The sequence below is a fragment of the Lepisosteus oculatus genome, chromosome 13, assembly GCF_040954835.1.
Source record: "Lepisosteus oculatus isolate fLepOcu1 chromosome 13, fLepOcu1.hap2, whole genome shotgun sequence".
NCBI lineage: Eukaryota > Metazoa > Chordata > Actinopteri > Semionotiformes > Lepisosteidae > Lepisosteus > Lepisosteus oculatus.
Genome location: NC_090708.1, coordinates 1,707,697 through 1,734,837, shown reverse-complemented (window position 1 = coordinate 1,734,837; position 27,141 = coordinate 1,707,697). Strand labels below are relative to the sequence as shown.

The 27,141-nt window shown below is 49.7% G+C and overlaps 4 protein-coding genes across 11 annotated transcripts in view; 1 reads left to right on the top strand and 3 right to left on the bottom strand.

Annotated features, from left to right (window-relative positions):
• The window catches only part of usp13 (ubiquitin specific peptidase 13), a 31,905-nt gene extending 30,279 nt beyond the window's left edge, over positions 1-1,626 (bottom strand). For all 7 annotated transcript variants that reach the window (XM_015360753.2, XM_015360756.2, XM_015360754.2 and 4 more), the window contains exon 1: positions 1,426-1,626. In XM_015360753.2, coding sequence (XP_015216239.2) covers positions 1,426-1,536 — 111 coding nt within the window. In that variant the 5' untranslated portion in view covers positions 1,537-1,626. The remainder of the gene's footprint in view (positions 1-1,425) is intronic.
• A 3,124-nt stretch (positions 1,627-4,750) lies between these two features.
• ndufb5 (NADH:ubiquinone oxidoreductase subunit B5) lies at positions 4,751-12,159 on the bottom strand. The gene is made up of 6 exons (XM_006637408.3): positions 12,009-12,159; positions 7,597-7,682; positions 7,073-7,139; positions 6,733-6,794; positions 5,373-5,479; positions 4,751-5,005 (listed from the first exon to the last, which is right to left on the bottom strand). The coding sequence occupies exons 1-6, from the start codon at positions 12,124-12,126 to the stop codon at positions 4,885-4,887; spliced, it is 561 nt and encodes a 186-aa protein (XP_006637471.2). The 5' UTR covers positions 12,127-12,159; the 3' UTR covers positions 4,751-4,884.
• A 218-nt stretch (positions 12,160-12,377) lies between these two features.
• mrpl47 (mitochondrial ribosomal protein L47) lies at positions 12,378-16,531 on the top strand. Its single transcript, XM_006637471.3, has 7 exons — positions 12,378-12,516; positions 12,656-12,801; positions 13,644-13,704; positions 13,876-13,972; positions 14,339-14,469; positions 15,085-15,180; positions 16,103-16,531. Exons 1-7 carry the CDS (start codon positions 12,395-12,397, stop codon positions 16,209-16,211), a joined length of 762 nt encoding a protein of 253 aa, XP_006637534.1. The 5' UTR covers positions 12,378-12,394; the 3' UTR covers positions 16,212-16,531.
• Positions 16,532-17,211: 680 nt separating this feature from the next.
• On the bottom strand, positions 17,212-25,991 carry actl6a (actin-like 6A). Of its 2 annotated transcripts, none has more exons than XM_069197483.1 (14): positions 25,797-25,991; positions 24,563-24,639; positions 24,275-24,446; positions 23,021-23,121; positions 22,268-22,365; positions 21,729-21,823; positions 21,231-21,352; positions 20,011-20,100; positions 19,506-19,567; positions 19,192-19,306; positions 19,030-19,110; positions 18,613-18,708; positions 18,399-18,485; positions 17,212-17,686 (listed from the first exon to the last, which is right to left on the bottom strand). In XM_069197483.1, exons 1-14 carry the CDS (start codon positions 25,978-25,980, stop codon positions 17,606-17,608), a joined length of 1,461 nt encoding a protein of 486 aa, XP_069053584.1. In that variant the 5' UTR covers positions 25,981-25,991; the 3' UTR covers positions 17,212-17,605. The 2 variants fall into 2 exon arrangements, with proteins under 2 accessions (XP_069053584.1, XP_069053585.1); XM_069197484.1 differs by having other exon boundaries at positions 21,246-21,352.
• Positions 25,992-27,141: the final 1,150 nt, after the last annotated feature.

The following is a 27,141-nucleotide window of genomic DNA, read 5'->3' as shown; positions in this document are numbered from 1 at the left end:
AGCGCATGGACACGTTGTGGCTACAAGACATCTGTTCCAGCCCACTGTGAATGTTTTTATCTCAGCGAAACCCAAGAAACACCTGTCATTTAAAAAGAACCAGGAGCACCTGCTCAATCCTACAATAGAAACCACAACATACATTTAAAAAAACAGCAACTCAGGTGTGAAGCCCTCAGCAGATTACCACAGGATTTACAGCCCACAGTAATGTGCGTTTCAGTATAAATCCCTCCTGGTAACCAAGACAAGGCCGGACAGGAGAAGTTATCGAATTAACTACACCATACATCCGAAATCATCTTAATTTATTCTAATGTGTCCTAGTCTCCTGTGGTAGAAAAGACTTGCGAGTTTTTTTTAAAGTTTCTTTTGTAAAGGAAACAACATCGCAATCGTTTTTTTTTCTCCTTTCTGTCCCTCGTGGCGATAGGCTGGACGAGCTGGACGAGACCCCAGGGTTAATGGAGTTGGGTGGGCGACACATGAGCCATTTGAAAAAGAGATTAAAAATAGCCCAGGCTTTCCAGCCGACATGAGGAGTACCTGACAGCTGAGTCACCTTTAAATCTGCCCCAGCTTATAAAATAATACATAGAAAGTTAGGGCAACGTCCTTAAAAACACAAGAAACTGAACTGACTTATATAAAGTGTTGGTTTTGGTTAATATTCCCCAACACGTGGTTCCTGAAGGTTAAATCTTGCTCCTCCCTTGCTCCTCTGGAAATGCTGTCCCTTTCAGCGTTCATGTTCAGCGTGACATTTTGCAACAAAAGGTGACATTACACCGCTGTATACTGAAGAACTAGAACACATGCCTTGTTTCGCGTCTAAGAGCAGGCGAACGCGGGTTTCGCCAGCCCAGACACGAAACGGGCACGTCTTTGGGGCTCCCTCACTCCAGGAAAATTTGAGCCCAGAAGAAGCGCTGCGGATGACCCGTTTTCGAAAAGCGTTCAATCTTTACGAGCAGGGCGCTGTCAAATCACAAATCACAAAGCAAAAACAAAACCGACTCGGGGAAGCTGTCTGCGCCTCTCTCAAAAATAAAAAAAACGCATTATAGTCTGCATGCGTGAAGTTACAGATCCCTACCGCATTCCGGCGGCAGTGCTGAAAAACCCTCTCTCTCTCTCTCCGCGGAGGAAGTTTGGACTCAAAGCTGTGCCCGCACTCGAAAACCAAAGACTGTTAGGGGGGTGGGATAACCGAGAATCGCACAACCGCCGTCTTAGCAGTGCTCAAGGCAGGGAGACCGGGAGGGCAGGACGGGGTGAGTTATTTCAGCCGGCGCTGCGAGCTGGTCGAGAGAATGGTGGACACGGACACGGACACGGACCCCCGGTCCCCCTCCGTGCGCAGCGCGGTTCACGTGTGTCCAGCGGGGCCGCACGGCCGCCTGCGCGGCACCGCCGAGCACTTACTGGGGAGTCGTAGGAGAAGGCGCACTCGCTCTTGAAAACCCGGTCCCCGGTCCTGGGGACTCGGATGGTGGGCATGTACGGGACCAGCAGCTCTCCCAAGTCTGCAGCCATCTTCGCATTCCTGCCTCCAGCCCCAGAATGCTACCGCGAGCGAGGGAGACGGAGCTGGAAGTCTGGGAGAGCAGCTAGCACATGATGCTATTTTTAAATGAACACAGACCCGACATTCCTGCAGGATCCGGGAGAGTGACGCTGTGAAGCGAGGGGGGAGGAGGAGAGCGAGATTAAAATTGAACGTATATATATATATTAGGTGCTCGGGCGGTATTTCTTAACCCCCCTATTGGGTTTACATCGATTTCTGTTTCGCCGTGAATTTGGCGCTGCCGACTGTCAATTTACCCAATTCCGCGTCTCCCACCTTCCCCGGCGGAGGCGCGTCGTTTGAAAGGAGACTCGAGGTTTCGGCGTTTGTAATCAATTTGGCGACGGTGCGTGACAAAACCGACGAAGCCCGCCCGCCCGCGGCGTGGAAACGGTCCTTTAAAGCTTCAAAACGAAATTGGTCACCGCTCAGATGAGGTTGCAAATTCCGCATGGCGGGGTTATGCGACAATATACAATATAGCAGCGCCGGACGGTGCTGAAACCCGACGAATAAAGCAGGTAAGAAGGTTATAAAGAGGCAAGAGGTTCTAACGGAGGATATGTTACAATTTTTTTAACTCCTTCATCGCGGTCACTGGTCATTGATTAGCGATTAGCTCACGTGAGGTGGGGGGTAAGATGACCTGCCCGTATAAGGTGTTTTGTAAAACAGCGTTCGACCTTTTTTTTATCTTAAATACCCGATTGTCCTTTGTGCGAATTACGCCCCCCCAAAGAGAGCAGACCTTCAGATGGACTGGACGAACACGCCCCGAATCGACTCCGCTTCCTCGGACCCGGCTGACCTGAAGTCAACACGTCTTTTAAAGCACCGAACATATATGAAAGTGTAAATCGATTCTGCTGAACCTCGGGTGGATCAGACGTCGAGTCCAAGGTGGGCGTGGGGACAGGGCTTGTTACGAGCTGCATGAAAATTTCACATCCGACCCGATATTCACCTGTTTCCTGCTGATCACACAGAGGAGCAGACTGCTTTCCCAGAAATGTCTTGGACACCAGACAAAGAAAGCCAGTGACCAACCAGACAGCAGCATCTCACAGCTTCAGCGCCACAACCACGAGTCTGGTTTAGGGCTTCTCTCACTCAGTTGTGTGTTAATGATGATCTTTTTGGATTATCGAGCTTTCCAGAGTGTCGCTCTCCTCGGATAAAGTAAAGATCAGTTCTAAGTGCCTGTTTTGCATTTCTTGGGTAATTGACCAGGGGGTGCCCAACCAGTCGATCGCAAGAATGTGTGGTATCAAATAAATGGGCTATTTGACTACTTTTTTAGATAGCCTAAAAATTCATTCAGATCTGTGCATGTAATGTCATACATTTTACTGCCCTTGCTTGTGCTTAACCCTTGTGGAATGGGTTGTAAGAGTCTCTTCCCTGAGTGCTGGCCCACACTGAAGAAAAGGCTACAGGTGCTCTGTAGTGTTGGGTGGGCTCCCCGAGACCCCTCCCTTGGCTATTGCTGCACGAACCCCACATTCGCCACAGCACATGGTGGAGCGAACCAGACAAATGGCCGTGACAAATTCGCCAACAGTTTGAGGAGTTAGATTGCCCTTTTTATGATAGTTGTAGTGTTTGAGCGAATACGATGAAGCAAAGAGCCCGAAGACTTACCCTCACCACGAGGAATGGGGGCGCGATTATTTTTTTGTACTTTCGCATTCAAATCTGCAAAGCTAGCGTCTACGCGAAAAAGGGAAACAAGAGAACCACATTTCAAAACTGCACACAAAATGTAAGATGTGTGCTTTCCCCACTAAAAGTGAGTTACGGAAAAAAGTTGAAAAATTAAAATCTCAACTAGCGGCAGTTGGTTTTAACGTGGCCTAACACTGGAGGGAAACCAGCAATCATCGCTGCTGCTGACTTGCTGTTTGGAGATTTCACAGACAGACAGCTATTGCCTGAAATGAGAGTTTCTCAAATAGTCTAAACACGGTGAATGTGCCCAATGAGAGGGCGACCAGTGGCTTCTGGGCTTAGCAGTCCTCCCAGACTTGACTGAACTGCCGAATGAGCTGAATGTCGAGCTGCAGGGACACAATAAAAGTGTCTTCGACACGATCAGCAGTGTCAACACGCTCAAAAAAACGATTACAAGTGTCCTCAAGTAAGCTTCTCAGTGTCAATGCTGACATGAAGGTAGGATATTTTTTTTCTAAAATGGGGAACATGACTTGTTCACTGTAGCCTGAGTCACTTGCTTTTAATTGCTGTCATTTTAGTGATGGGTATAGTTATTGTACTGATGTGTCCACAGTCTGTTTTTCCTATATCAGAGCTTCAAATTCACACTGGTAGTTCGCGCGGGACTGGCACATGAAAAAGTAAATCTTTCATTAAAAAAAAAAGGTTGGGCACCCCTGTAATAGACCCTGAGCATCACATCTAATTGACAAAAGACATGTGGGCAGAGCAGGTGGCCATCTCCTTAAGAACACAAAGACAAAACTGCCATCACTTCCTGGGAGAAAAAAAAATGACCAGCTCAAAAATGAAAGGAAACGTTCTAAATCTTTTTAAAATGAATAGTTTTCTCTCTTTAATCTAGTAGATCCCAGTGCTGGTCCTGGTGAGCCCCACACCTGCTGGGTTTCAGTCCCTCCCACCTCCAGCAGATAACTGAGGCCTTACTGGATCAACAAGGAGCTGCTCCAGTTCAACATTGGCGTGTTGTTAGTAGTCACAAGCTTGAGAATGTAAATCTCTCGAAAAAGGCAATGTTGGTTAAAGCTTGAATGTGTGTAAGAGTTGGACACAGTTCAAATTAACTATTAAGATAAGATCACTTTATTGGCCGTATACAATTTCTTGTGTTAGGAATTTGTCTTTTCGCAGACCCCAGCTTGCTCTCCATGAGACACACAGACAGGGAGAGAAGCTGGGGGTCAGAGGGTAGGGTCAGCCGTTTATACAGCGCCCCTGGAGCAGTTGGAGTTAAGGCCCTTGCTCAGGCGCTCAATGGATTAAGGTAACAAACCAGCAACCTTCCAGCCACAGGCAGATCCCTAGCCACAGAGCCACCGCTCCGCCCCATATTAAGTGAATGAAGACTTGACTGTAGACCTGAGGGTTTGGATGGAGCAGAACCGGGTCAGCAGGACAGGGACCACAGGGGATCACAGTTTTAAACAGCACTCTTAAACAAAGCTGAAACATTGAAAAGGCTTTATTTAAAGCCAGAGCATTATTATACAAACATATACAGGGGATAAATTACTGGCATGCCCCCGCCGAGCGGGCGAGCAGGCGGCGGTCTCTGCGGCTCGCGGAAGGCCGGCGCTGCCTCAGTTGTCGGGCGTGGCCTTGTGGGAGTAGTCAATCAGCTGCTTGTCCATGGTCTCCACCTGGAACCAGGGCCCGTCGCCCTTCTGGCGCATGTGCCTGCGCACCTCCTGCTGCTTCAGCCTGTGGCGCAAGCAAAGGCAACGCGTTACTCTTGGAGAGTGGGTCCCCCCGCCCCCCGCCCCCCGCCGGGACAGCCGGAACAACGATGGGCCGAGGGGCCCCCCTCAGGCACGCGCAATCACACACAGACACCAACGTCAGCCAGGACTCCCCCAAAACACAAGGACGATGACAAGGGGTCTGCTAAGGGCATGAAACAATAACTGCTACAGGGATTTTACTTCTCGATGTCACGGGCAGTATTGAAGTATCAAAGAAGGGAGAGCCCGCTCAGTCAGACCCCTCGCCGAGCTGAGCAGGGGGGACAAGCTCCACGGAGCCGCTTCAGAGAGCGGAGGGGCTCCCCAGTCTCCACGCCGCCACTGACCTCAGCTCGGCCTTTTCCGCCTCAATCTGGATCAAAGCCATCATCTTCTCGTAGTCCTTCTCTGGCGGGTCGTAGAAGTTCCGGACGATCCACCGGGTGATGGGGTGCTGAAGGAGAGAGACGGACAGACCCGGGACGTTGGACAGAGGAACCTCTTGGTTCTGCACGGGTCCATCTACAAGCTGACTGTCAGCTTTCCTCTTCAGAGATTAATTTGGTTTTGCCCGCCTAGTTTAGAATCGCCAGCTGCCCTGTGACTGCACACGGGGGAGCGTGAGGAAGAGCAGGGGGATCCCCCCCCCGGCCGTTTGAGCCCCTCGTGTTTGAACACGTCACAGGCAGCACCGCCCCGCCCTGCAGGGCCAGTGCCGACTGGAGGAGGCACGTCCCCTCGCTGACCGCACCGCAGGCCTGCAAGCGCCCCAGGAGGCCACAGGAGGCGCTGTGGTGCCCACAGACTCAGTCCCACCCCACCCTCTGCGAATCCCAGTCATGCTGGGCTGGTGGTGTGACCCCCGGCTCGAACCCGTGATCGTGGGGCCCAGCCTGCAGACAGGTGAGCACCTTCACAGCATGAGCCACTCTGGGGGCTCGAAGCAGATTATCACTAGCAGACTCATTCCTTCAACACACCCCCCATGTGGAACTGTTTACCACACCGAGCCAACCCGCGCTGCCTCATGGGCGTGTCCAGGGCAAAGTGAAACTCACGATCACATCCTCCGTGACAATTAAACTCCTCTTTCACCACGGAGCAAGACCTGGTTAGTATGGGTCTCTAGGGGAGGCTGGATACAGACATCAACCTTAATTAAGGTACAGATGTGGACTTCAGGTATTACAGATTTTGTAACCCTTTTATATTTGGTCTCCAAACTGGGGATTAATATCCCTGCTACTGCACAATATCCAACATGGTCCTGACAAAACCTCCGATTTTCCTTCAAGCTCAGGGGTCCCCAATTCCAGACTGGATTTCGGACTGCAGAGACCCGGGTTCAGACTGAAGGGGTACTTCCTACAGAACAATGACCCGTTTTTGACATGATATCACTTCAGAGAGTTTGGAAATCTGGTCTAGATGGGAGAGTGCCACCTATTGGCACACTAGGACCACTTCCTTACTATGAGGACTCTGAAGCATTAATCAGCCCCGGCCTGACTGCATCTCAAATCTAACAGGAAAGACGGCAGAGTTGCAGGGTTTCTCGCAGAACAATCCTGAAATTCCAGGGACACAGTTTTTTTTTCACAACGTAATAGCACATTTAAGCGTTTTTCCTGTACAGCCTTCTACTAACATGTCATTAAACAAGAATGTCAGCACTAATGTCCTCGATGAAAGAAACAGGCAACATACCTTGTAATACTCCCAGTGTTCTGGGACATAGTCTTCTGGGATTTCTGCCAGTTTCGCTTGCCCTGTTGAGACAATTGCCACTTGAAACTTCATAACCAGCAGCCTGTTGATACACTACTTATTTTTTAAATGCATTTTTTCTAGGAAGACGAGACTGGCATCTTAAGGATTTAGATGGAATTACACAGATAAAAAGATCCCTCCCAGCATTTTGCAGAATCTACACAAGATGGCAAATTACAACACACAATTCAGACACTACTACACATTCCCCTTGTTTTAAATGACTATAAGTCTTTAAAACAAATCTGAACAGTCCAGTTTAAGTTCACAAACTTACCGATAAATACATTCACACACGTGATGATCACAGTGACTGGAATGCCAGTTAACAGTGTGTAGAAGTACTGCAAAGGAAAAAAATCTTGGTTATCCTGCCGCAGAAAAACATCGACTAAGAGGTTGTTTGACACACTGGGGTCTTCCGGTTGCTAGTGGGTGATTGGGATGAGTGTGTCATTTAGCCACCTGTTTAAGCTTCCTATGCAATGAGCTCTAATGTGTCAGAGCTGGTTGTTCCAGACACCACCACTCTTGGTGTAAAGAGGATGCCTGTTCTCAGTCTTAAAACCACTTCCTTGTAACCTCCAGCTGTGTTTTTGTGTCACCGCTGAGAGTAAAGTAAACCATAAATCAACGTTTGTCAACAGGGCCTTGAATTCTTGAGTCAAACCCTCTGTGCTTTTGTCCCAAGACGAAACAACTCGGCTCCATCACACCAGACTTCTCATGAGCACTAGCGATCTACTTGCTGCAAGTCACAGGACGGGACAAGCACCTGCAATGATAGGGGAGGACACTTACCAATGAACGAAGGAAACGCGAGTCATAGAACCTGGTAGGCTTGATGATAAACATCCGTTTCGAATGACTCCCATATCGCACAGTGGCTGCAAAGACAGATTCATGAGCAAGTCATCATGAGGAAGGCTGAGGACACACTAGCAACACTGCAGTCTGGGCTGAGGAGCAGAATGAGTAGCTGGAAATGCACAGCAGGTATTCTTCATTAACGAACTCCATGCATCATGGAGTGCAGTATTACAACAGAAGAACATAATTCTTTGAGTTTATATAGTGGATTCATCCTCAAGGACCCTAATGTATAGTTCACACAAGAAGAGACCTGCTTGGTCTGGCCCCGATACACAGTGCCATTTGGCTCGTGCATGACTGCAGCTTCTGCCATCAGCCCCAGAGCACAGCAGATCACGGGGGAGACGCAGGAATGTCTTCATTAGCTCAATTATGGGCAACACCGCTGGGAGGCCAATTGTCCAAGATCATAGTGGAATGATACCAGGACACTGGGGGTAACCAGGCCCCTGCCTTTGCAAACAGCACCACGAATCCTTAATGACCAGGTTATCAGGACTTCACGTGTTTTCAAGAAGGCGGTGTCTCATATGTACCTCTCTCATTTATGTTCCACAGACCATTCTCCCACTCTGCGCTCTTAAAACGCGGACCACTAGACTCAAGAACAGCTTCTACCCTACTGCAGTACGCATCCTCAACAGCTCGCAGCAGGGCCTCAGACTCAATGCACGTCTGCACTATGCACTCTTTGAATGGTCCACCATGCTTTTTTCAGTGCTATATATTTATCATGTTTGTCATGTGCTGGCTGCATTGTGTGGTGTTGTCTGCTGTGCTGTTTCTGTCCCAAGAGATCCAATGCACATGTACATAAGGTAATAAACTCCTCTACTGTGCTTAACATCTTGTCATAAGGCTGGTACCTCCTGCAGTAGATACACGCACCACACTGTGGCATTAGATAGCCAACTGTAGTGCAGAGGAAACTGTACCACCTATTGGTCCACCACCATCACCTTAAACAGCAACCTAGTCTTTCTTGCAGGTCTCCTATCCCAATATTGACCAGGCTACAGGGCGGCATCGTTACCGCAAGAAAGGGATATACTGTCAAGCCCGTAGAGATTTAATATGAACTGAAACAAGTAAAATAGAATCTTTATTGCCACACGACCAAGGCCGGTGGAAATTGTTGTTGGTACAGGTTTGCTACAGACATTTGACATGTGACAATAACATACAGAATATAAACACAGGACCGGACTGCACAATATACAATGCAGATTATTAAAATACAGGACGACAAGAGGCTGTACACAATACAGAACATTAAAATTCACTCTATCATCGAATATGCAATAAAATGCTGAATTAATGCCCTGCAATGTAAACATGGACAAATCAGTATAAATGTGATACATGACATAAACCACAATACTAAGTTTTTGATGGTTGGGGGCACGTAATTTGTTATATTACGTGCACGTAATAAGTCGTGTGCGGGCTGAGATGGATCCACAATGATCTTGTTAGCGCGTGTGGTGGTATGCTGGGTGTACAAGGATTCAGCTGAGGAGAAGGCAGTGCCAGTGATCGTCTAGGCCTTCATAATGCGTTGAAGTATTTTTCTTGTTAGGATGTCCAAGCTTCTGTACCACACGGAGATAGAAGATGTCAGAATGCTTTCTTTAATGGCTGTGTAGAAATCGGACAAGGAGGTGTTGACTGACTCCAAACTTCCTTAATTGTCTGAAGAAGTACAATCTCTGATGTCCCTTCATGATGAGATGGTCTGTGGCGATGTGCCATTTTAGAGAGCTACAGATATAGGAGCCCAGGAATTTAAATTAGTCGGTTATGGCTATTTGTTGACCGTTGATGGAGATGGGGGATTTGTGATCCTGTGAGCGCCTGAGGTCCAACATGACCTCTAAGGTTTTGGATGTGTTAAGTTGTAGGTCACCGTTAGCGCACCAAGTGACTGCTCTATCTCCTTCCAGCTGACACTGTGCTTCACTGTTTCTAGTCATGAGCCCGATGATGGTGGCGTCATCTGCGTATTTGTGGATTTTGACAGTACTGTGCTGTGAAGCTGTTTGTGAACAAGGAGGAGAGAAGTCGGGAGAGTGCACAGCCTTGCAGCGCGCCCGTGTTGATGGGCAGAGGATGGGAGGTAAACTCATTCACCTTGACTGCCTGACGTCTGCATTGCAGGAAATCCAGCAGCCAGTGGCACGTTGCAGGGTTGATGCCCATATCAATTAGTTTATTGAAAAGTTTAAGAGGGTTAATAGTATTGAAAGCAGAGCTGAAGTCTATGAGCAGAATGCTCTAGGTGTTGTAGTGTATAGTAGAGGACCAATTTGATGGCGTCTTCCACAGACCTATTGGCATGCCCGGTAGACAAACTGTAGTCGGTCCAGCCGTCGGGAGGTGCAGGACAATACGCTCGAATGTCTTCATAACCACAGATGTTAGGGCAATAGGTCTGTAATCATTGAGACAACCTGGTTTGGAGGACTTTGGTACTGGAATTACCATTGCCACTGTAAAGCACTGTGGCACTTCACGTAAACTAAGAGAGCTGTTGAAATTAGCTGTATACACTGGAGCCGGCTGAGCACAGCAGGGCTTACGTGATCAGGGCCTGCAGCCTTCTTTTTATTTATTTGTGTGTGTGTGTGATGTGTTTAATTTATTAAAGCGTGCACAAAACCCGTCAACCCTCTGTGGGAGCTCCGAGTTGTCTTCTGGTAGGGATATTGTAGGCTTTTTGTACTTTGTCATATTCCGTAGGGTCTTCCATACCGTACTGATGTCTGATTTAAACCGAGGATCAATCTTTTGGGCATAGTATGATTCAGCTATCCTTATTGTTTGTGTGCAATTTATATGTTGCTGATTTATACTGTACGTTATCCCCACTGATGGAGGCTGAGTTTTACGTACTCAGTTGCTCAGTACAGCAGTTGCACCTCTTTCGAAAACCGGGGTTTGTTATTCTACAAAGTCAATGTTTTGTTAGAAACAGACAATTCTTCACAAAAGTTTATGCAAGATGACACAACATCAGCGTGCTGGTCAATGGTTTTAGACGTGGCTCTGAACATGTCCCAGTCAGTACAGTCCCTCAACATCTCAATGGCCTCCGCCAATCACGACTTAACAGTAACATTTTTAGGTTTACTGGATTTAAGTTTTTATTTTTACGACGGAATAAAGAGTAGGGGAGCGTGGTCGGATCTACCGAGCGTTGCGTGGGGAAAAACGCGGGAGGCTTCAGGAAACAGCGTAGCAAGGATCCAGTGTCTTGTTTTCTCGGCTATAACAATCCACTTGCTGTTTATAGTTTGTTAGTTCGTCAGACAAGCAGGCCTGATTAAAATCCCCTAAAAACTATAACAGAATCCGGACGAGACCTTGCAATAAAAAAAATGTTGCGCTAACTCACAGATCGCCGAGTTCGCATTTGCTTGTGGTGGAATATAATCGCCGATAACAACAGAAGCAAACTCTCTGGGCAGGAAAAAAAAAATTCTGCACCTTGTGCTGAGGAATTCAATGTACGATGAACAGAAGCAGCACGGAAACACTCGTGCACCAAAGCCGATTCACCATGAACCAGATGCCGCCTCCACGAGTTTTTAAAGAAAGCTCTGCCGACCTGTTGGCTCTGGAGATGGAGAGGGGTCACGGCCGAGTCCGGGAGCGTTCGGTTCAGCCAGGTTTCCGTGAGATGGCTGAGCATTCCTTAAAATCTTTCTCGGTTTGGATAAGGTTTAAAAGCTCGTCCGTTTTGTTCCTGAGCGATCGGACATTCGACAACAGGAGACGGTAGGGTCGTCTCCTGGACTTAGCACGGACGCCGGATCTTCTACCTGTCTACCTGCTGCAGGTGCATCCCCAATGTATCGATACAACCAGGTATGTCGGTTATAAGCAATTCTTTTGGAATTGCGTGCGGGTGGACAATGACACCATTAACGTGCTCGCTAAAGTGTCATAAATCTTTAATTTGACATAAACTTTAAATCTGACAAACAAAAACAACAGAAAGGTAAAACATAGTAGCAGTTTGTAGCAGAGCGAGCTTTCCGGCCGCCATCTTGAAGCAAACAAAAATAAAACGTAAACGTAATGATTCCCACTCACACAATACGATTTATCTACGCCACAGCAATCGATTTACGAAACACATCCACCGGCACGATAAAGCATCAACATAAATTCACCAACTTTCCTACAGCTTTTAATATTGAAATTACAGGCCGTTTTACAGATAATAACCCATGTCGGGTCATTTGCTTTTGAGGTACAGAATCACAAGGTCAAAACTAGCAGACTGCATTTTTAAGGCGATCATCGTAGCCACTAAAAGACTCAGTGAGTTTCCTTACCGTTCTCTATTCGTGGGACAGTCCTGAAGACAAAATTCCCTTTCGAAAACCCGGATTTGAATACATTCAATCTTGCTGCAAATGCAGCCGCAGACGACAGGACGCTCATGCCCACCATGGCTGTTAAGGGCAAAGCGGACGGCAGGAAGTCGATGATCGGACTTCAGCACGGCAGTAACGGCCAGAGCGCCATCTTTACTCAGGGCAGCAGACTTTATTTTTCACATCTATTTCTGTATATATTTATTTTGCTCTCGTCGCCCTACACCTTTTCACAATCAGTAACAAGAGGTAATTAATTTCCTAAATATGCAATTAACTACACGTGACGAGTTCCGGACAAAAATGACACAGCGTTGCACGCCGGGTAAAAGGTCATTTCCAAGATGGCTGCGACCTCGCTGGGGCGAGTTCTGTCACTTTGCAGGCAGTTTCAGAAGGGGCTCGGGGTCTGTTCGGTTCGGCATGCTTCTTTTCCCCCGAACAGTCTGTCTCTGCATCCTCTCAGGTAACGCAGCGTTGCGACTGTTATTTGTAGGTGTAGCCTGTGTCTGGTTGCAAATGAAGCCTCTCATCCACTGCACGCTGTACTGGTGATAGAACTGTTCAGATGTGATGCACCCCCCTGTTTCTCCTCTTTCTTCAAGTGCAAATGCCCACACCCTTCTTCGGAGCAGTGTGGGGACCGGTCTTGCTAAGCAGTGCCGGGCAGTCCACGCGTCCCAGTGCCGACGGGGTCTTGAGGATTTTTTTGATTCCCCGCAGAACTGGGGAGCGCCCACTGTAAAATCAGGTGAGCCGACCCGCCCCGGGTCCGAGTGCGGTCAGAACCGCCAGCTGGAACAGCCCTGTGCTTCAGTCGCGTTTAACATTAAGTCCTGGTGTTGCAGTTAAGTCCAGAGGCATTTTATTTACAGCGAGTGCAAAAATCTTTATAGCAGAGTTCTTGGGCTTTAATATATCCGAATTAACTCGGTGGTTTTCACCTCAGACTATCTCAACATTAGAATACATTGGAACAAGTAATAGGTTTATTCCATGCTGAAAAAAAGAAGAAAGAGAACACAACGTTTCGGGTGTGAGCCTTCTTCACACACCTGAAGAAGGCTCCACGGCCGAAACGTTGTGTTCTCTTTCTTCTTTTTTTCCAGCATGGAATAAACCTATTACTTGTTCCTTTGCAGCCTACGCATGCTGACACAGCTGCCCACCTGAACTATTAGAATACATTGTTTTAATTTAGTTTTAGGGCGGCTAGTGGGTGACACTTTGTTTGTATCTGTTCTTGAATACACGCTGCATACAGTTGTCATCCAAGATTGATTGCATAAATTAGAAGCCAGGCGCACTTCTATTTTGCTTTCAGTATCGTAGCCTTATTGTTACTTGTACGTGGCTTTATTCAGGATCCCCTATTAGATGTGTTTGTCATGCAGATGTGATGTTTGCCTTTTGTTTCCAGAAGTACCTGTATCTAACGCTGAGATTGCGAGGCTGTTTGCCAGTAAATCCTTTTTGATTTCAGTCAGGATTGACACCTCGAGCGCGTCTCCAATGTGACTGTACTGCAGTCTTGCCTGTTAGCTTTTTTTTATCGGTTGTGGACTCGAATTTTATTACACTGTTTTCCCTCAGGAGCACCATGGACTGCAAAGCAGCTACGGACAAAAAGCAACGAAGACTTGCACAAGCTGTGGTAAATCAGACCGGGGCTCACACACGCATCCACCGCTGTTGCCTGCTACTGTTCATCCTTTAATGAGAACTACCAGCGGAGTTCGATTACGATTGCAGTGCATTTTCATCCTTCATACATTTGGTGGTGAGGAAGAACATACTGTTGCTTAAGACTGTCTTGTCTCTGCAGGTATGTGCTGCTTAAAGAGAAAAACATGCTTCTGACTGTGGAACAGGAGGCCAAGAGACAGAGAACTCAGATGCCGAGTCCTGAACGCTTAAAGAAAGTAAGTGTAACCGGAGCTAGAGTCTGAATTTGAGCCCTGAGCGTCTCGGGGAGGTCTTCTGCTGAGCTGTAGAGCCCAGGCAAGTGTCCAGCTCCCTGTGCAGAAACAACTTCCCAGTACGCTGTGCGCCTGGCTTCTGAAGACTTGAGACCCAGGGCAGTGGCCTGACTGTTATACAAACACCATGAGACAGCCCTTTTATAACTGTATCACTGCGTCACTGAGATGGAGGACACTGGTACAGTTCAGGATTACTTGGCTAGCCAACACAAAAAGGTCCAGATATTTAAGGCTCAACGTGTGTGTTTTCTCACGCAGCCCTGTGATTAGTAAGGTAGTAAGGGGGCAGCTGTTGCTCTGCTGCAGGTCGAGCGGTCCATGATAAGGCTGGACACCGTGGTGAAGGAGCGAGAGGACGCGCTGAGGCTGCTGCAGACCGGCCAGGAGAGGGCCAGGCCGGGGGCCTGGAGGAAACACGTCTTCGGCTGGACCTACTGGTAAGGCTCTCTCCACGCTGCCCGGTTGTCGTGTCGGCGCTGAGGCCCCAGAGAGGAAGCGTGGGGCTGTGGGGGTGTGAAGACGCCGACTCTGAGCAAACGCGCGCTGTTCCTTGTGCTGTCACAGTGGCTTTTGGAGTCCAGGGCTCCTCAGTTGCTTGGCGCAGTGGTCCGCATTGCTGCCTTGCAGGGCTGGGGCCCCGAGTCCAATTCCAGACCTGGGGTGCTGTCCATGTGGAGTCTGTCTGTGTGGAGTCTGTATGTTCTTCCTCTGCCTGTGGGTTTCCTTCAGGTGCCCCAGTTTCCTCCCACAGTCCAAAGGCATGCTGATAGGCTAATTGGCTGCTGTGATAATGTGTGATTGTGTCTGTGTGCCCCCCTGCTATGGACCGATATCCCGTCCAGGGTGTGTCCTGCCTTGCGCCCATTTCCTGCGGGGATAGGCTCCAGCTCCCTGCAACCCTGAACTGGACGAAATGGTTAGAAAAAGAATGGAAGGTTCCTCTGTTTTACATGTTCGCTTTGTGTTAACTCAAGGTGTCATGTATTAACTTCACATTGTTCCGGTCCTTACCTGTTACACTGTGCTGAGGGAGTTATGTCTCGATTCCTCAGGTACAGATTTAAGGAATGGGCAATTCCCTGGTATATGAACAGAAGATACACAAGGAAACGTTTCTTCACTCCTCCATTCGTCAGTCACTTCATAAGGTGAGTGCAGCCTCGCTGTGTACGATAGACGGAGTTTTTTCGCTCTGCCTCAGCCTGATATGCTCCACGTCTGTGGCCTTCTGCGATTATATACTTTAGTTGGAAGCCCAACTTCTAGGATTAGGGATTCTGCGGAAAACGGGTTAGGATTTGGGATAACAGGTCCATTGAATGCCAGATTCCCAATGGCATTAGGGTCCAAGGACTGAAAGTCCCAGGCAGTTCTGCTCCTGTAGAAGGCTAGCGTCTGCACTGTTGATACGGCTTCCAAATTTCTTTCGGCAGACAATGAGAAATAACCTTCAGCAAATCCTGTTCAGTGTGCTTCAAAATGATAAACGTTAACTTTGCCATAATGCCTATAAGGGGGTCTCCGTCTAAATTGCTGTAGGGTCAAGTGTCGTTTTTTTTTTATCCCAACGTGAGTTCCCCTTTTAACAATTAACCAAATTCTGTTTTGGACGTGTAGGCTTTTCTTGCCTCAAGGCCTCGTATAGATGATGACTCAAACCCTCCCTAGTTGAGAGGTGTAACACAGCCCGAGTCCTGGTTGAAAGGGACAGTATAGGAGGGGTGCAGTTGTTCAGGTCAGCCAGCTGACGTGCTCTGTACCACAGGGCCTTGCCTTCTGCTTCCTCTAACAGCCCGAGAGTCAACAACTGCTAGCCTAGCGATCGTCTAAATTAACTATAGGAAAGTTTTTTTTTCCTCAAGGTCTTTAAATGTTCTTAACACAAGGCATTCGTGTGTTTAAAAATAGTTACCCATTCATCGTGGTTAGAAGTATTAGTTATGCAGCTGTTCCCCAGAGCTGGTGGGGAATAAAAGCCGGGAGACACCAGGCTCTCCAGGAGCTGTAGGCAAGACCCCCGCTTTAAAGAATGAAAAAGCGTCAACATGCCCCTTTGTGTTTCTCCTTTAGGCTTCGCATTGAAAAGCGCCTGCGTATCGGCAACAAGAAGAAGAAAATGGAGGCTGACAAGCAGCTGAAACTCAGGGAGAAGTTTCCCAAACAGGCTGCAAAGTTGTAACTGTACATTTTCCCATAACCAGCCGCTTTCAGCATCGGATAAGTGACGTGGCCAGCGAGGTTTTCACGAGGATGTGCTTTTTTACTTCGATTAGTCGAGATCACGGAGAAAAGACATGTCACCACAGAGCCACACCACGTGATGACTGTTGCACAGGGCAAGCATTGTAAAATCTAGTGTTTTGTACATCTTGTCTGGCTTGAGAGGTTGGGCATCAACTCTGTGTGGCAGGGGACTTTGTTGAAGGTCGTGGGGTGAAAACCTTACCTTAGTAACTGTTTTGTAAATATACTGTATTGAAATTGTTACAACTGATCAAAGTCTGGATATTGTTTTTTTCTTATTTAATAGGGTAAAAACTAAATTGCATAAAAACTGCCAGTTTCTTTCCTGAGCTTCTATAACAAATTACTGTCCGGATTGTGAGAAGTGTTGTAGATGATGTCTATGAATGATTCCGACAGCCTGTAAAGGAACGAGAAATAGGTTTGTTCCATGCTGAAGAGAGAAGAAGGCTTCACAGCCAATACGTTGTGTTTTCTCTCTTCTCAGCATGGAATTAACCTATTGCTTGCTCCTTTGCAGCCTCTGCATGCTGACGCAGCTACCCACCTGAACTGTTTCACATGTTTTACCTTTACATTCTAGGCAAAGCTTGATCTGATCTCTAGGGGGCAGGCTTTCACCAAATAAGAGATGGAACGTCACTGTATATGCTGGCAAAACTGATTTCAAGCAGGGCTCACCTTATTTCCAAAAGCATGGAGACTGTTCAAAGAAAACGTGACATTACAGGCTTTTGTCACTAACAGTACACTATAAATTAGACATATGGTGTATAGTGCCTAACTCAAAATTGGTATTTTTTGCACTATCTTCACATATGTTCAATTCATTTAATTGTTCAGTCCCAACTTTGCAAAACTGTTGGAACAGGGGAGTGTTGTAATCTGGAACACAATATTAAACTGTGGTGAATATACTACATGAAGAAAATCAATCTCTTTAAAAAAAAAGTTTATTTCCAAACTGCTTGTATGTACTTTAGTTCTGTCATCACAAACTGTTTGGTATCAAAAGAGGCTTAGAAAAAGCCTTTTTTTAAAATAAAAATGGAAGATTCGATAGAACTATGTTTTTTAACAGTAGTTTGTCTTCAACGTAAGAAAATAGCAAAAACCTATTTGTACAGTGATTGTACAATATGTGCGCCACAAATGTTTTCTACATAAAAATACAAAGAAAGCCATTTTAATTACATATGTATAAAATAAGGGGAAAAAAAACTACAAAATTGCAAGTGTCCTTGGTGTTCCTGAGTACTGTGGGAAGGGCTGGACTAAGCTCGGAGGTGGCGTTTTGTCTGTTAAGGTAGAGGGGTGGTAGAAGTGGCATTAGGGGCATTTTCGGTCAACACACTGCTTTCCTCCTTCCTCATACTCCTGCTTCGATATCCACATCTGCTGGAAAGTCCCCTGCAGAAAGAAGTAACCGAAGATGAACGAGCTTCTGCAGCCCTCTGTTCCACACAGGAGGGGTCCTGCAGAGGACTGGAGGTTGCTTTCTCCCCCATTGCACAGGCCCACGCCAAAGGGATTCTCTTAGGGGGGTCCCCACGTGTAAAAACCCTGCTTCCTCAACTTCTATGAGAAGACACTGCGCAGTTGAAAATTATTCCACGAAAAACAGTGCACGTTCTAATCGGGTTCAAAGTCCCTCCACTTCCCACTACAAACGTGCCTGCCTGCACTCAACTGAAAGAAATATTTCTCTGCTCGCCTGCACTCAACTGAAAGAAATATTTCTCTGCTCTACCATCTCATCTCCAGAGAGCAACAAAACAGTGGTGCTTTTACCACGCTCTTACCAAGTTTAGAATTGCCCTTGTGTTATTCAAACCCAGGGTGGGTTAACGGGTTACTGACACCTGGCATTGCTGCTACAGTCCTGCACCGCTGAGGGAGAACTGGAACTGACACGCTCGTCGGGCGACACGCTGGCAGCTACGTTGCGCCCGACCGGAAAAAACTGATTAATGCCACCCTGCCCCAGGCACACAGTGCCAACTGCATGGCGCCACTCGAACAACCGTCACTTAGACCCAACTGACCGCACCTGGGCCACGGGGCCCAACGCCAGTGAGCCACCCAGGAGCCCGAACCCCAGGGCAACAGCAGCTCCACTCACCAGCGATGCCAGGATGGAGCCTCCGATCCAGGAGCTGAACCTGCGCTCCACCGTCGTGTTGTTGGCTATCAACTTCAGGCGCATGCTCTGAGGGGGAAAAAAAAAGGGGAACCCTCTTCACCGGGGTACAGGGCTGTCTCGGGCAGACCCACTCAATGGCAGGGATTTACGAAGTCCAATCAGCGTGTTCACTAAAGTCGCGCTCTGCACTCACGGGAGGGGTCTTCTGGGAGAGCTCGCGGTTCAGGCGGTCCGTGAAGCCCTGGATGAGAGTGTTTCCTCCGGTAACGATCACGCTGCCGTACAGGCCCTGCCACAGGAGCAAGCAGACACGGAGCCGTCACCGCCTGCGCGCCCAGATTACGGGGAACGCTTCCCCCAGAGAGGTTCAAGTCTTTAAAAGAATCTACCCCCTTCAGAACAGAAGAACCATCTCGCTCGCTCTGCTTCCTGCAGCTAGCTCAGCCAGCCAGTTCCTGGGAGATCTAGCAGAATAACCGTCAACACACGGACATGCAGCCTTATCGGAACTCCCCCCTCGCACTTTCCCCTTGCTCATCGTCACTCCCCCCTCCCCAGCGAACCCAAGCTCCAGTAGATTCTGCACTCCGCTCTCGGCGGCGCCACTCACCGGCCGGATGTCGATGTCGCACATCCCCACGCTGGTGGTGACCACGTGCCCCACGCCCAGCATGGTGTTCCCGGACAGGCCCTGGAACGAGGCGGCAGCGAGGATGAGGGCGTGACGCGGGCGCGGCCAGGCGCTCACCTCGAAACGCGGCAGGGGGCTCACCTTGGCGTTCGAGGGGTCGAACAAGCCCTCCGGGATCTTCAGCCGCTCGGCGCCGAAGTCGCAGTTGTACCCGTTGGGCAGCTCGTAGTGCACCGTGGGCATCTGAGCTGCAACCCTGCAGAGAGGACGTGAAATCTGCAGCTCGACTCGAGGGGGAATCAGGACGACAGCAGGCACAGACCCGTACACGGTGCTCCGCGGTTACAACAGAGCCCAGTCGCTGCGACTCTCATTCTCAAAGCCAGCAGCCAACGGCCCATCCTTGGCAACCCGAGCTCCAGCAGGACTTTAAAAGTACGAATGCCCGGACTTACTGTTCATCGTATGGAGAATCGGACACCTGCAGCACTGAGGCTTGAAAATCCTGGATCACAGTCTGAAGGGAAAACACAGCGATCAGTCATCTGTAAGCGGCGCAACAGATACTGCTTGCGCCGCTCACACAGTGACACGCACGGCTCTAAAGTGATTATTCCAGGCCAGTTTTAGTATCCGTTTACGAGCCCAATGACTAAACCAAATGACTAACTGATGAGCCCTTCGAACCCTGAAGAGAGCCGCTCATCAGATACGGAAAGGATGCAGTGCGTGTATCAGAGATCTTTGCATGCAGGGCAGAGACGGAAAAAGGCCTGGAACTAAAACTAGACGCGCCAAACCCACAGAGAAGGACCTGAAAGACCTATAGGACCTTCCTGCACTGTGCACTTGGACTCCGCCGGCGCCTCCTGCCGCGAGCAGGACAAACGGGCACCGCAGGACGCAGCGGAGCTGGTCACAGGCCAGGGCCCACAGGGCGCTGCAGAGCCGGGCGCTTACGTTGCACATGTAGTTGTGCCACGAACGGGTGACCTGAGGTAGTTTTTCCTTCTTCTTCCAGTTGGCAGAAGCTCCTTCCCGCACGGGTTCCTGCAGAGGAAGGCCTTGCTGTCAGTCTGTACGAGCCGAGACCGATGCGTGCACATTACACCCACAAAAAAAGTCTTGAGACTTGGGGGAATTTAATGTTTTTTTTTTTTAAGACAAGTCAGCATGTGGCAACAATATAATGTGCATGTTTTATAACTCAAATTGACAGATTTCATGCGAGACAAACAGGAGCAGCTGAAGTATAATCAACACAAAAAAAATCTAACAACTCGGAACAGCTGTTCAAATTCATTTACTCCACATCCTTTATCAGATGAACTCATCTTTTTGATGAAGTATTCCACACCATGCGGCTGGAGAAAACACGGCTCACAGCTGACTGACAGGGAGGAGACAGAGTTCAAGCAGAATAAAGCCCTGCAGTGTCGCAGCACGAATACGTTTTCAGAAGCCACTCCTAATGTACACCTTACTTCACACGGAAAATGGCAATCTGAAGAGCAAAGAATCAGCAGATACCAGGAGACTCGACCTATATGAAATGAAAAACGTTAAGATGGAAATTACATTAAGTATGTGCGTTTGTAGCCTGTACTCATTTATACAGGTGAAATACTGTACCTGTGCATGTGTAGCATGTAATACTGATGTACAGGCAGAGTTGTTACATCACCCTCACAGACAGTCAGACATGTGAATCTCAGTGCAGCGATGATCCTCCAGCTGAAGTGGGAGTCACCAGTGTGTCGTGAACGACACTCCAGGCGCCGAAGCAAACCTCTAGCTCCAAAAGAGCAGCTCAAAACAGCTGTCCATCTGATACTGCTCTTGAAACAAGGTAAGAACACCTTCATCCTGTTTAGGAGAACTATTCTCCTGAGGTGAAAGCCACATGAAGCTAGGGCAGTCCTTGGTTAGAAAGTATGCCCGATACCCTTTGTGGACCAAGAATTAACCACAACTTTAGGACCTAATTGCCACTCCTTGACGCTTGTGGTTGAACTAACTCAGTCCGTGGGGGGAGACACGACAAGTTTTCCCAAAGCTGCACACACACAGAGACACACGCACCGTGGACTGGTCACAAAATACTTACAAAACCCTCCACCATGATGTTTGCAAAAAACAAAAACACCCAAAAATGAAGCGTAGGAATGGATTAGACTTACTTTATCAGGTCTCACCTTTGAAGCAATCATATAAGGAGGAACTATTTCAACACCTATTTCTTGAAAGAGCTCCCGGCATTGCATGCTCATGAAGTCCCCCGCCAGAGGCGACTTCACGATACCTGAAAGAAGAGGAGATTCTCAGCGTACCCCCACAGAAAATGCCTCCCCCCTCAATGAGCCTTCTCGTCTTCTTTGTAAATAATATTCCTGTACTTTTTTAAATTTCACAGCAGTTCTAAATCAAAGCCGTCAGCTTCTTGCTGCAATCTAACCGTTTGAGAGGCAGATTCCAATTTCAACGTGTCTGGAATGATCGTTACAAACCAGTCAGGGCTCAGAGCAATCCCAGAGCAAGCTCGACCCTGCGTACTGCACCTGCAGGCTCTGTCTCGCTGCGCGGGCGTCGAGCTCTCTCCAGGCCTGAGCCCAGCGACTCCCGGGATGGACAGAGCACCGCCCGGAGGGCAGGCCCGCAGACCGCGGCGGCCGCCTTACCCTGCTGGAGCACGTAGCCGTCGTGCACTGGAATGGCCGTTGTGTGCGTGGCACCGCTGTCCAGCACCAGACCGGTCGAGCGCCCGTTTGCAAACCTGGACGGGGGGTTAAGGGTCAGGTCGCACCTCTTCAAAAACACGTCACAGGAGGGGAAAAAAGATGCGATACTGGGTACGAGCGAGATATGCGATGTGCTGCAAGGTTTTCAACGTGCGACGTTGCTCATTTAAACAAACCCCACAGTGAGTCCACCCAGTAAAACAGCCTGGGAGGAACCCTAAGGAAAGAGTTTGAGGCCTTGCGCTCTGAATGTTACAATCTATTCAAAATCCCCACGAGAAAGCAAAAACAGGCATTTCTGCCAAAAAAAAAAAGTTAAATATTCTCGTGGAAAGCATAAAGCAGCATGTGTGTTTGTACACTGGTCCAGGCACTCTTTAATTCCTAGCCCGTAGGGAGCCCGGCGCAGAGCCGACCCCGAGCCCCCCAGGGCTGCAGCAGCTCGTCCCCTGAGACGGGGAGCATCACAGAAAGGATACGACGACAGCACGGCCGTTTTGCACAGGAAGAACGCAGGGATGTTGTAATGTTCGAACATCAGCTCCGTCAGCTTCTCTCTCTTTGCTCTTGTATTCCACTGTTGTATTTAAAAAAGAAAAATAAAAAAAAACGTAGTACAAAGCAATACCATACGATAAGAGTGCAATCTGGTTTTACACGAGATGTAGGAGAAACAGATGCCACGCATTGTCGGTAACATATCTTGAAAATTTTAAGATGTTTTTAGACCAAGTCGCCTAATATTAACCTTTACGTACAGTTTAATAACACATGGTGCATTGTTCCCAAGGCACGACGATGTCCGTTTTAGACCTGAGCAGAGAACATAACAAGGGGAGGCAGCCAACCAAACAGGCTTCTGCAAAACCAACAGTGAATCATGAACTGGAGGACAGAAGTCAAAACCGCGGGGAAGAGCATTTATAACCAGAGTCAGGAGGCTTCTTTACACAGAGGGTTGCGGGAGTCTGCAACAAGCTGCCCTGCTATACTGCGGATACTCTGGTTCATTTCAGGACACAGCTGCATGAGATTCCGTTAACCAAAAACTACGTAATGGACCAGATGGACCGCACCGTCCCCTCTCGTTCGTGCCCCTTACAATCGTATCTCACGGCACGGAGCCACGGAGCCACACCGAGTCACAGAGCAGCGCTGCTCTGCCCCGCCCGGCCCCGCAGGAAGCTCAAACCCGGGCTCGGACCCGTGCTCGTGCTGGCGGACTGACTCACCGGGGCTTCGGACATCAGCACGGGGTGGAGGCTCGCCTCCGACTTGACGTGCATCTTGTAGGTGTGATCCAAAATGGCCTGGAAACTGTCCCAGTCTTCAACTAGAGGGAGACCAGAAACACCCAGTTACCTACCGGCCCCCCGCTGGCTTCAGAGCGAGAGCCACCGTCCGAAGCTCAGCTTTCAACCTGAAGAGGCAGCAGACCCAGTACAATCACACTCCGCCTCAAACGAACAGCTCGGACCACCCCAGAGGACACCAGGTGGGTGAACCATCATACCCTTACAAGACACAAGCCAGCACGTTTCGTAGGCCCGAGACTTGAAATGGAACCAGTACTCAAAAACCAAGTTCACCCGTTCACTCGGCTCAGCACAGGACTGGCGGCTGTCCTGCGGGTGAAATGAACTCCAGGAGACCACGGCACTGTGTTCAAATAGCATCGTCACCATCCTCCTATACAGAAGATCTTTGTAGTCCAAACTGATCTTTTCAAAGCAAGAAAGGACTACCTCTCCAAGCGCACAGATAATGAAATACGAAGACAAGTGCTCTCTCTCCTTCCACATCAACTGAGGGGCAGGCCTAGCCAGCAGAGAGAGAGCAGCAAAACCAGGGTATCCTGGTGCCTGGACAATTAACCCTACGCCATCAGCGACGAACACGGAGGGCTAAGGATGACCCTGCTATTCGCCTTATTGCACTGAGCTCCTTATTCCAGCTGAAGTCACCCTGGACTGTGTCCACCCAACACGCACGTCGCTGCTGAGCGCCCAGCCAGCCGCCGCTTCCCTTCACTGACCCCAGAGGAAGCTCTTCCCAGCTGGACCACCTCACACCCACCCCGGCCCGGCCCGGCCTGGCCCCAAGCTCTAGCCTGGCTCCGTGTCCGCTCTGTTCCTGCTTCTGCAGCGCCCGTTCGGTGCTCAATTGCGTGCTCACGAGGCCTCGCTGCTTCTGGCCACCCTGATGGCCCGGTACCCCCACACCCCACACCAGTCGGGCCAAGCGGGGCCTCCGACGGCTCGGTACCAAATCCCCCCCTTCCCCCAGCCGGGCCGAGCCGAGCCAGAGCCCTGATAGCTCAGTACCGCTCAAACCCGGCACCTCCCCCCACCAGGCCGAGCAGGGCCCCGATGGCTCGGTACCGCCCCCCACCCCCGAGCAGGGCCCTGATGCCTCGGTACCGCCCCCCACCCCCGAGCAGGGCCTTGATGGCTCAGTACCGCCCCCCACCCCCGAGCAGGGCGTACTCATGCCGTTCTTCAGCGGGGACATGACCTCCATGCCCTCGCGGGGCACGCGCAGCTGGTTGGTGTCGATGTAGTAGGTGGTGCCCTGCTTGCCCTTGTCCCCCTCTGTCTCCATGGGCGCCGTGCCGTCCTCCCGGTCCAGCGACACCCCGATGACCGTGGGGAAGTCCGCCTGCGGGCGCACAAGCAGAGGACAGGCGCGGCCGTCAGGGGCGCTCCTCCGGGGGGGCCCCTCGATTCACCCCTTAAATCAGGCAACTTCATTGATCTGCGGACAGGGCGTCCTACCTTGGGACAGTCCTCTCCTGCGTACCCTGCTCTCACCGTGTAAGAGCCGATATCAAAGACCAGGGCACCAACCTCATCTGCAACGGACAAACTCGGATTAATGGTCACCCAATAACATTCCTCAAACTTCTATAGCGCTTTCCTGGACTCTCCACACAAAGTACAGCTTCACGGGCAATAGGGAATCCCCTCCACCCCCACCAGCTCTCAGTGGGGAGGAGAGCAGAGTGGTGAAGCCAGTTCAGAGAGGGGGATCATTAGGAGGCCATGACTGGTAAAGGCCAGGGGGAAATTTGCCCAGGACAGGTCAGTAGGGTTACACTCCTACTCTTTTCGAGAAACGCCCAGGGATTTTTAATGACCACAGAGAGTCAGGACCTCGGTTTTACATCTCATCGGAAGGACGGCGCCTTTTCACAGTACAAGTGTCCCCGTCACTATACTGGTGCATTAGGACCCACACAGAGCGCCTCCTACTGGTCCCACTAACACCTCTTCCAGCAGTAGCCTTAGCTTTCCCAGGAGGTCTCCCATCCAGGTGCTGGCCAGGCTCACACCTGTTGAGCATTAAAACGTGCGGGAACCCATCCTGTGTAAGCCCAGCCTCACTGACGTCAGGACGGTGGTACCGTCGCCTGCCCTGGATGAAGAGGTAAACGAACTTCATCAAAGCGGACGTCCTGCTTTCCTCGCATCGCGCACAAGAGGGGAGAGCTAGGAGCAGTGGGCGCTGTGCAGGTGGGCCCTGGGGGGCAGTTCATGAGACGTGAGCAGGGTCCTGCACCCCGCGTCCGCCCGGGAGCTACAGAGAGCGAAGCTCCCATCCCGGTGCCGAGGTGCACAAACACGTCCCGGCCGCAGCTGCAGGACCGGCCGCGAAAGAGCTTCTGCAAAGAGGCGGCTTGTGCACTGAGCTCACTAACCCTTCCTTTGTAAATTTAAAAATAAAATAAACGAGCAACTTCTACAGTCACTGCCAGCCCTCCCGGTGCAAGAAGGCTTCCTTTGAAGGGAAAAGTTTTAGAAGAGGGCACGATCTCGCAAACCGCTGCGATTCTAATCTTGCTTAGAGTAAAGCGCTCCCCCATTCCGGGTGGGTGCCCGGCGCTCCGGGTTTTGGGGTGCCCTTCCCCGGGTGGGGGCCCGTGTCCCCTTCCCGACAGGCCCCCTCTGTCCTGCTGCTCGCACAAAGCGCTCGCAGGAAACGTGGCGGTTCCCTCCCGTCTGGACTCACCTCCCCCGTACACGCCGCCGCTCATCCTTTCCCGCTGCTGGTCCGCACAAAAAATCAAAACGCACGGCCCCGCTGTATTACGACTGAAAACTAGTACTGCTCGAAACTCTGCTCCCCCAGCCTTTTTAACCCAACAAAAGAAATTAGGTACTACACCGCCCTGGCTTATACGACACAACCACATACGCGCCCCCCACACACAACATGGCGTCCCTAGCTTCGGCAGTTTTCGGAATGTTTCGACTATTTCCGGCACGGTTCGCCTGCAGGGCGCCGGCAGGCTATAGGGATATCTATTACCCTTGCAACAGAGCCCGCTGTATCACCTGCAAATATACATCCAACACCACACTCATTCAAGGCCCCTCAGGACAATTCCGCATCACCCAGAGGGCATCTTGTACCTCCAGCAACGTTATTTACTGTATCTCTTGCAGTAAATGCCCAGCCATCTACATTGGAGAAACAGGAAGGAGCCTCGGAGACCGCTTCAGGGAACACGTCAGGGCTGTGAAGATTAAAGATCTCTCCAAGCCCATTGTTTCTCATTTCACCTCTGACGGCCACGACCACTCTAATCTCTCCGTCAGTGTTCTCCAAGACGGTTTTCCGAACTCATACATCGGAAAGACTAGAGAAACCAAAATTATTCTGCAGCTAAGTTCACACATTCTCCATTCTCTTAACGACAGACTATTCTTCTTTTAAAATTTCTCCATTCATTGGAAGTTTCATTTCACACCTCTCTGCACCCATTCTGACTTCACACCTCTTGATTGGCCCCTGCTCCCGCCTCTCACTCCTCCTCTCTCCAAGCCTTTCTTCTCCCGCTACTTTACCTTTGCCTACTGCCCTGTCTCTCTCACACCTGAAGAAGGCTCCACGGCCGAAACGTTGTGTTTTCTTTCTCCCTTTTTTCAGCAGGGAATAAACCTATTACTTGTACCTATTACTCGCCGTGTGCAAGGCGTCGTTGTCATACCGTTGGCCGAAAGGCGCTCGTCGGGTCCGGCGTGCTTTTCTCAACTGCCCCAGAGACAGACTGCAAGAACATCAGAGACGTTTGTCCCAGTATATCGCTGCCATGAAAGGTTTTAATCCACGTTAAAAAATAGTAAACAGATTTTCTTTTTCGGGGTGGAATGGGTTTGCTTGGATGCTTATTCTCTGCATGGGGACGGGATGCATGGAAAACAGAGAAATTAAAGCGCATCCTGTCAGCAGCACATTGCCAAGGAAGATCGTAAAAACGGTGGTACTGTGGCTCAGGATCTGCACCTGTAGCTGGAAGGTTGCCGGTTCGTATCCCGTGGCCAGCAGAGGAATCCTACTCCGTTGGGCCCCT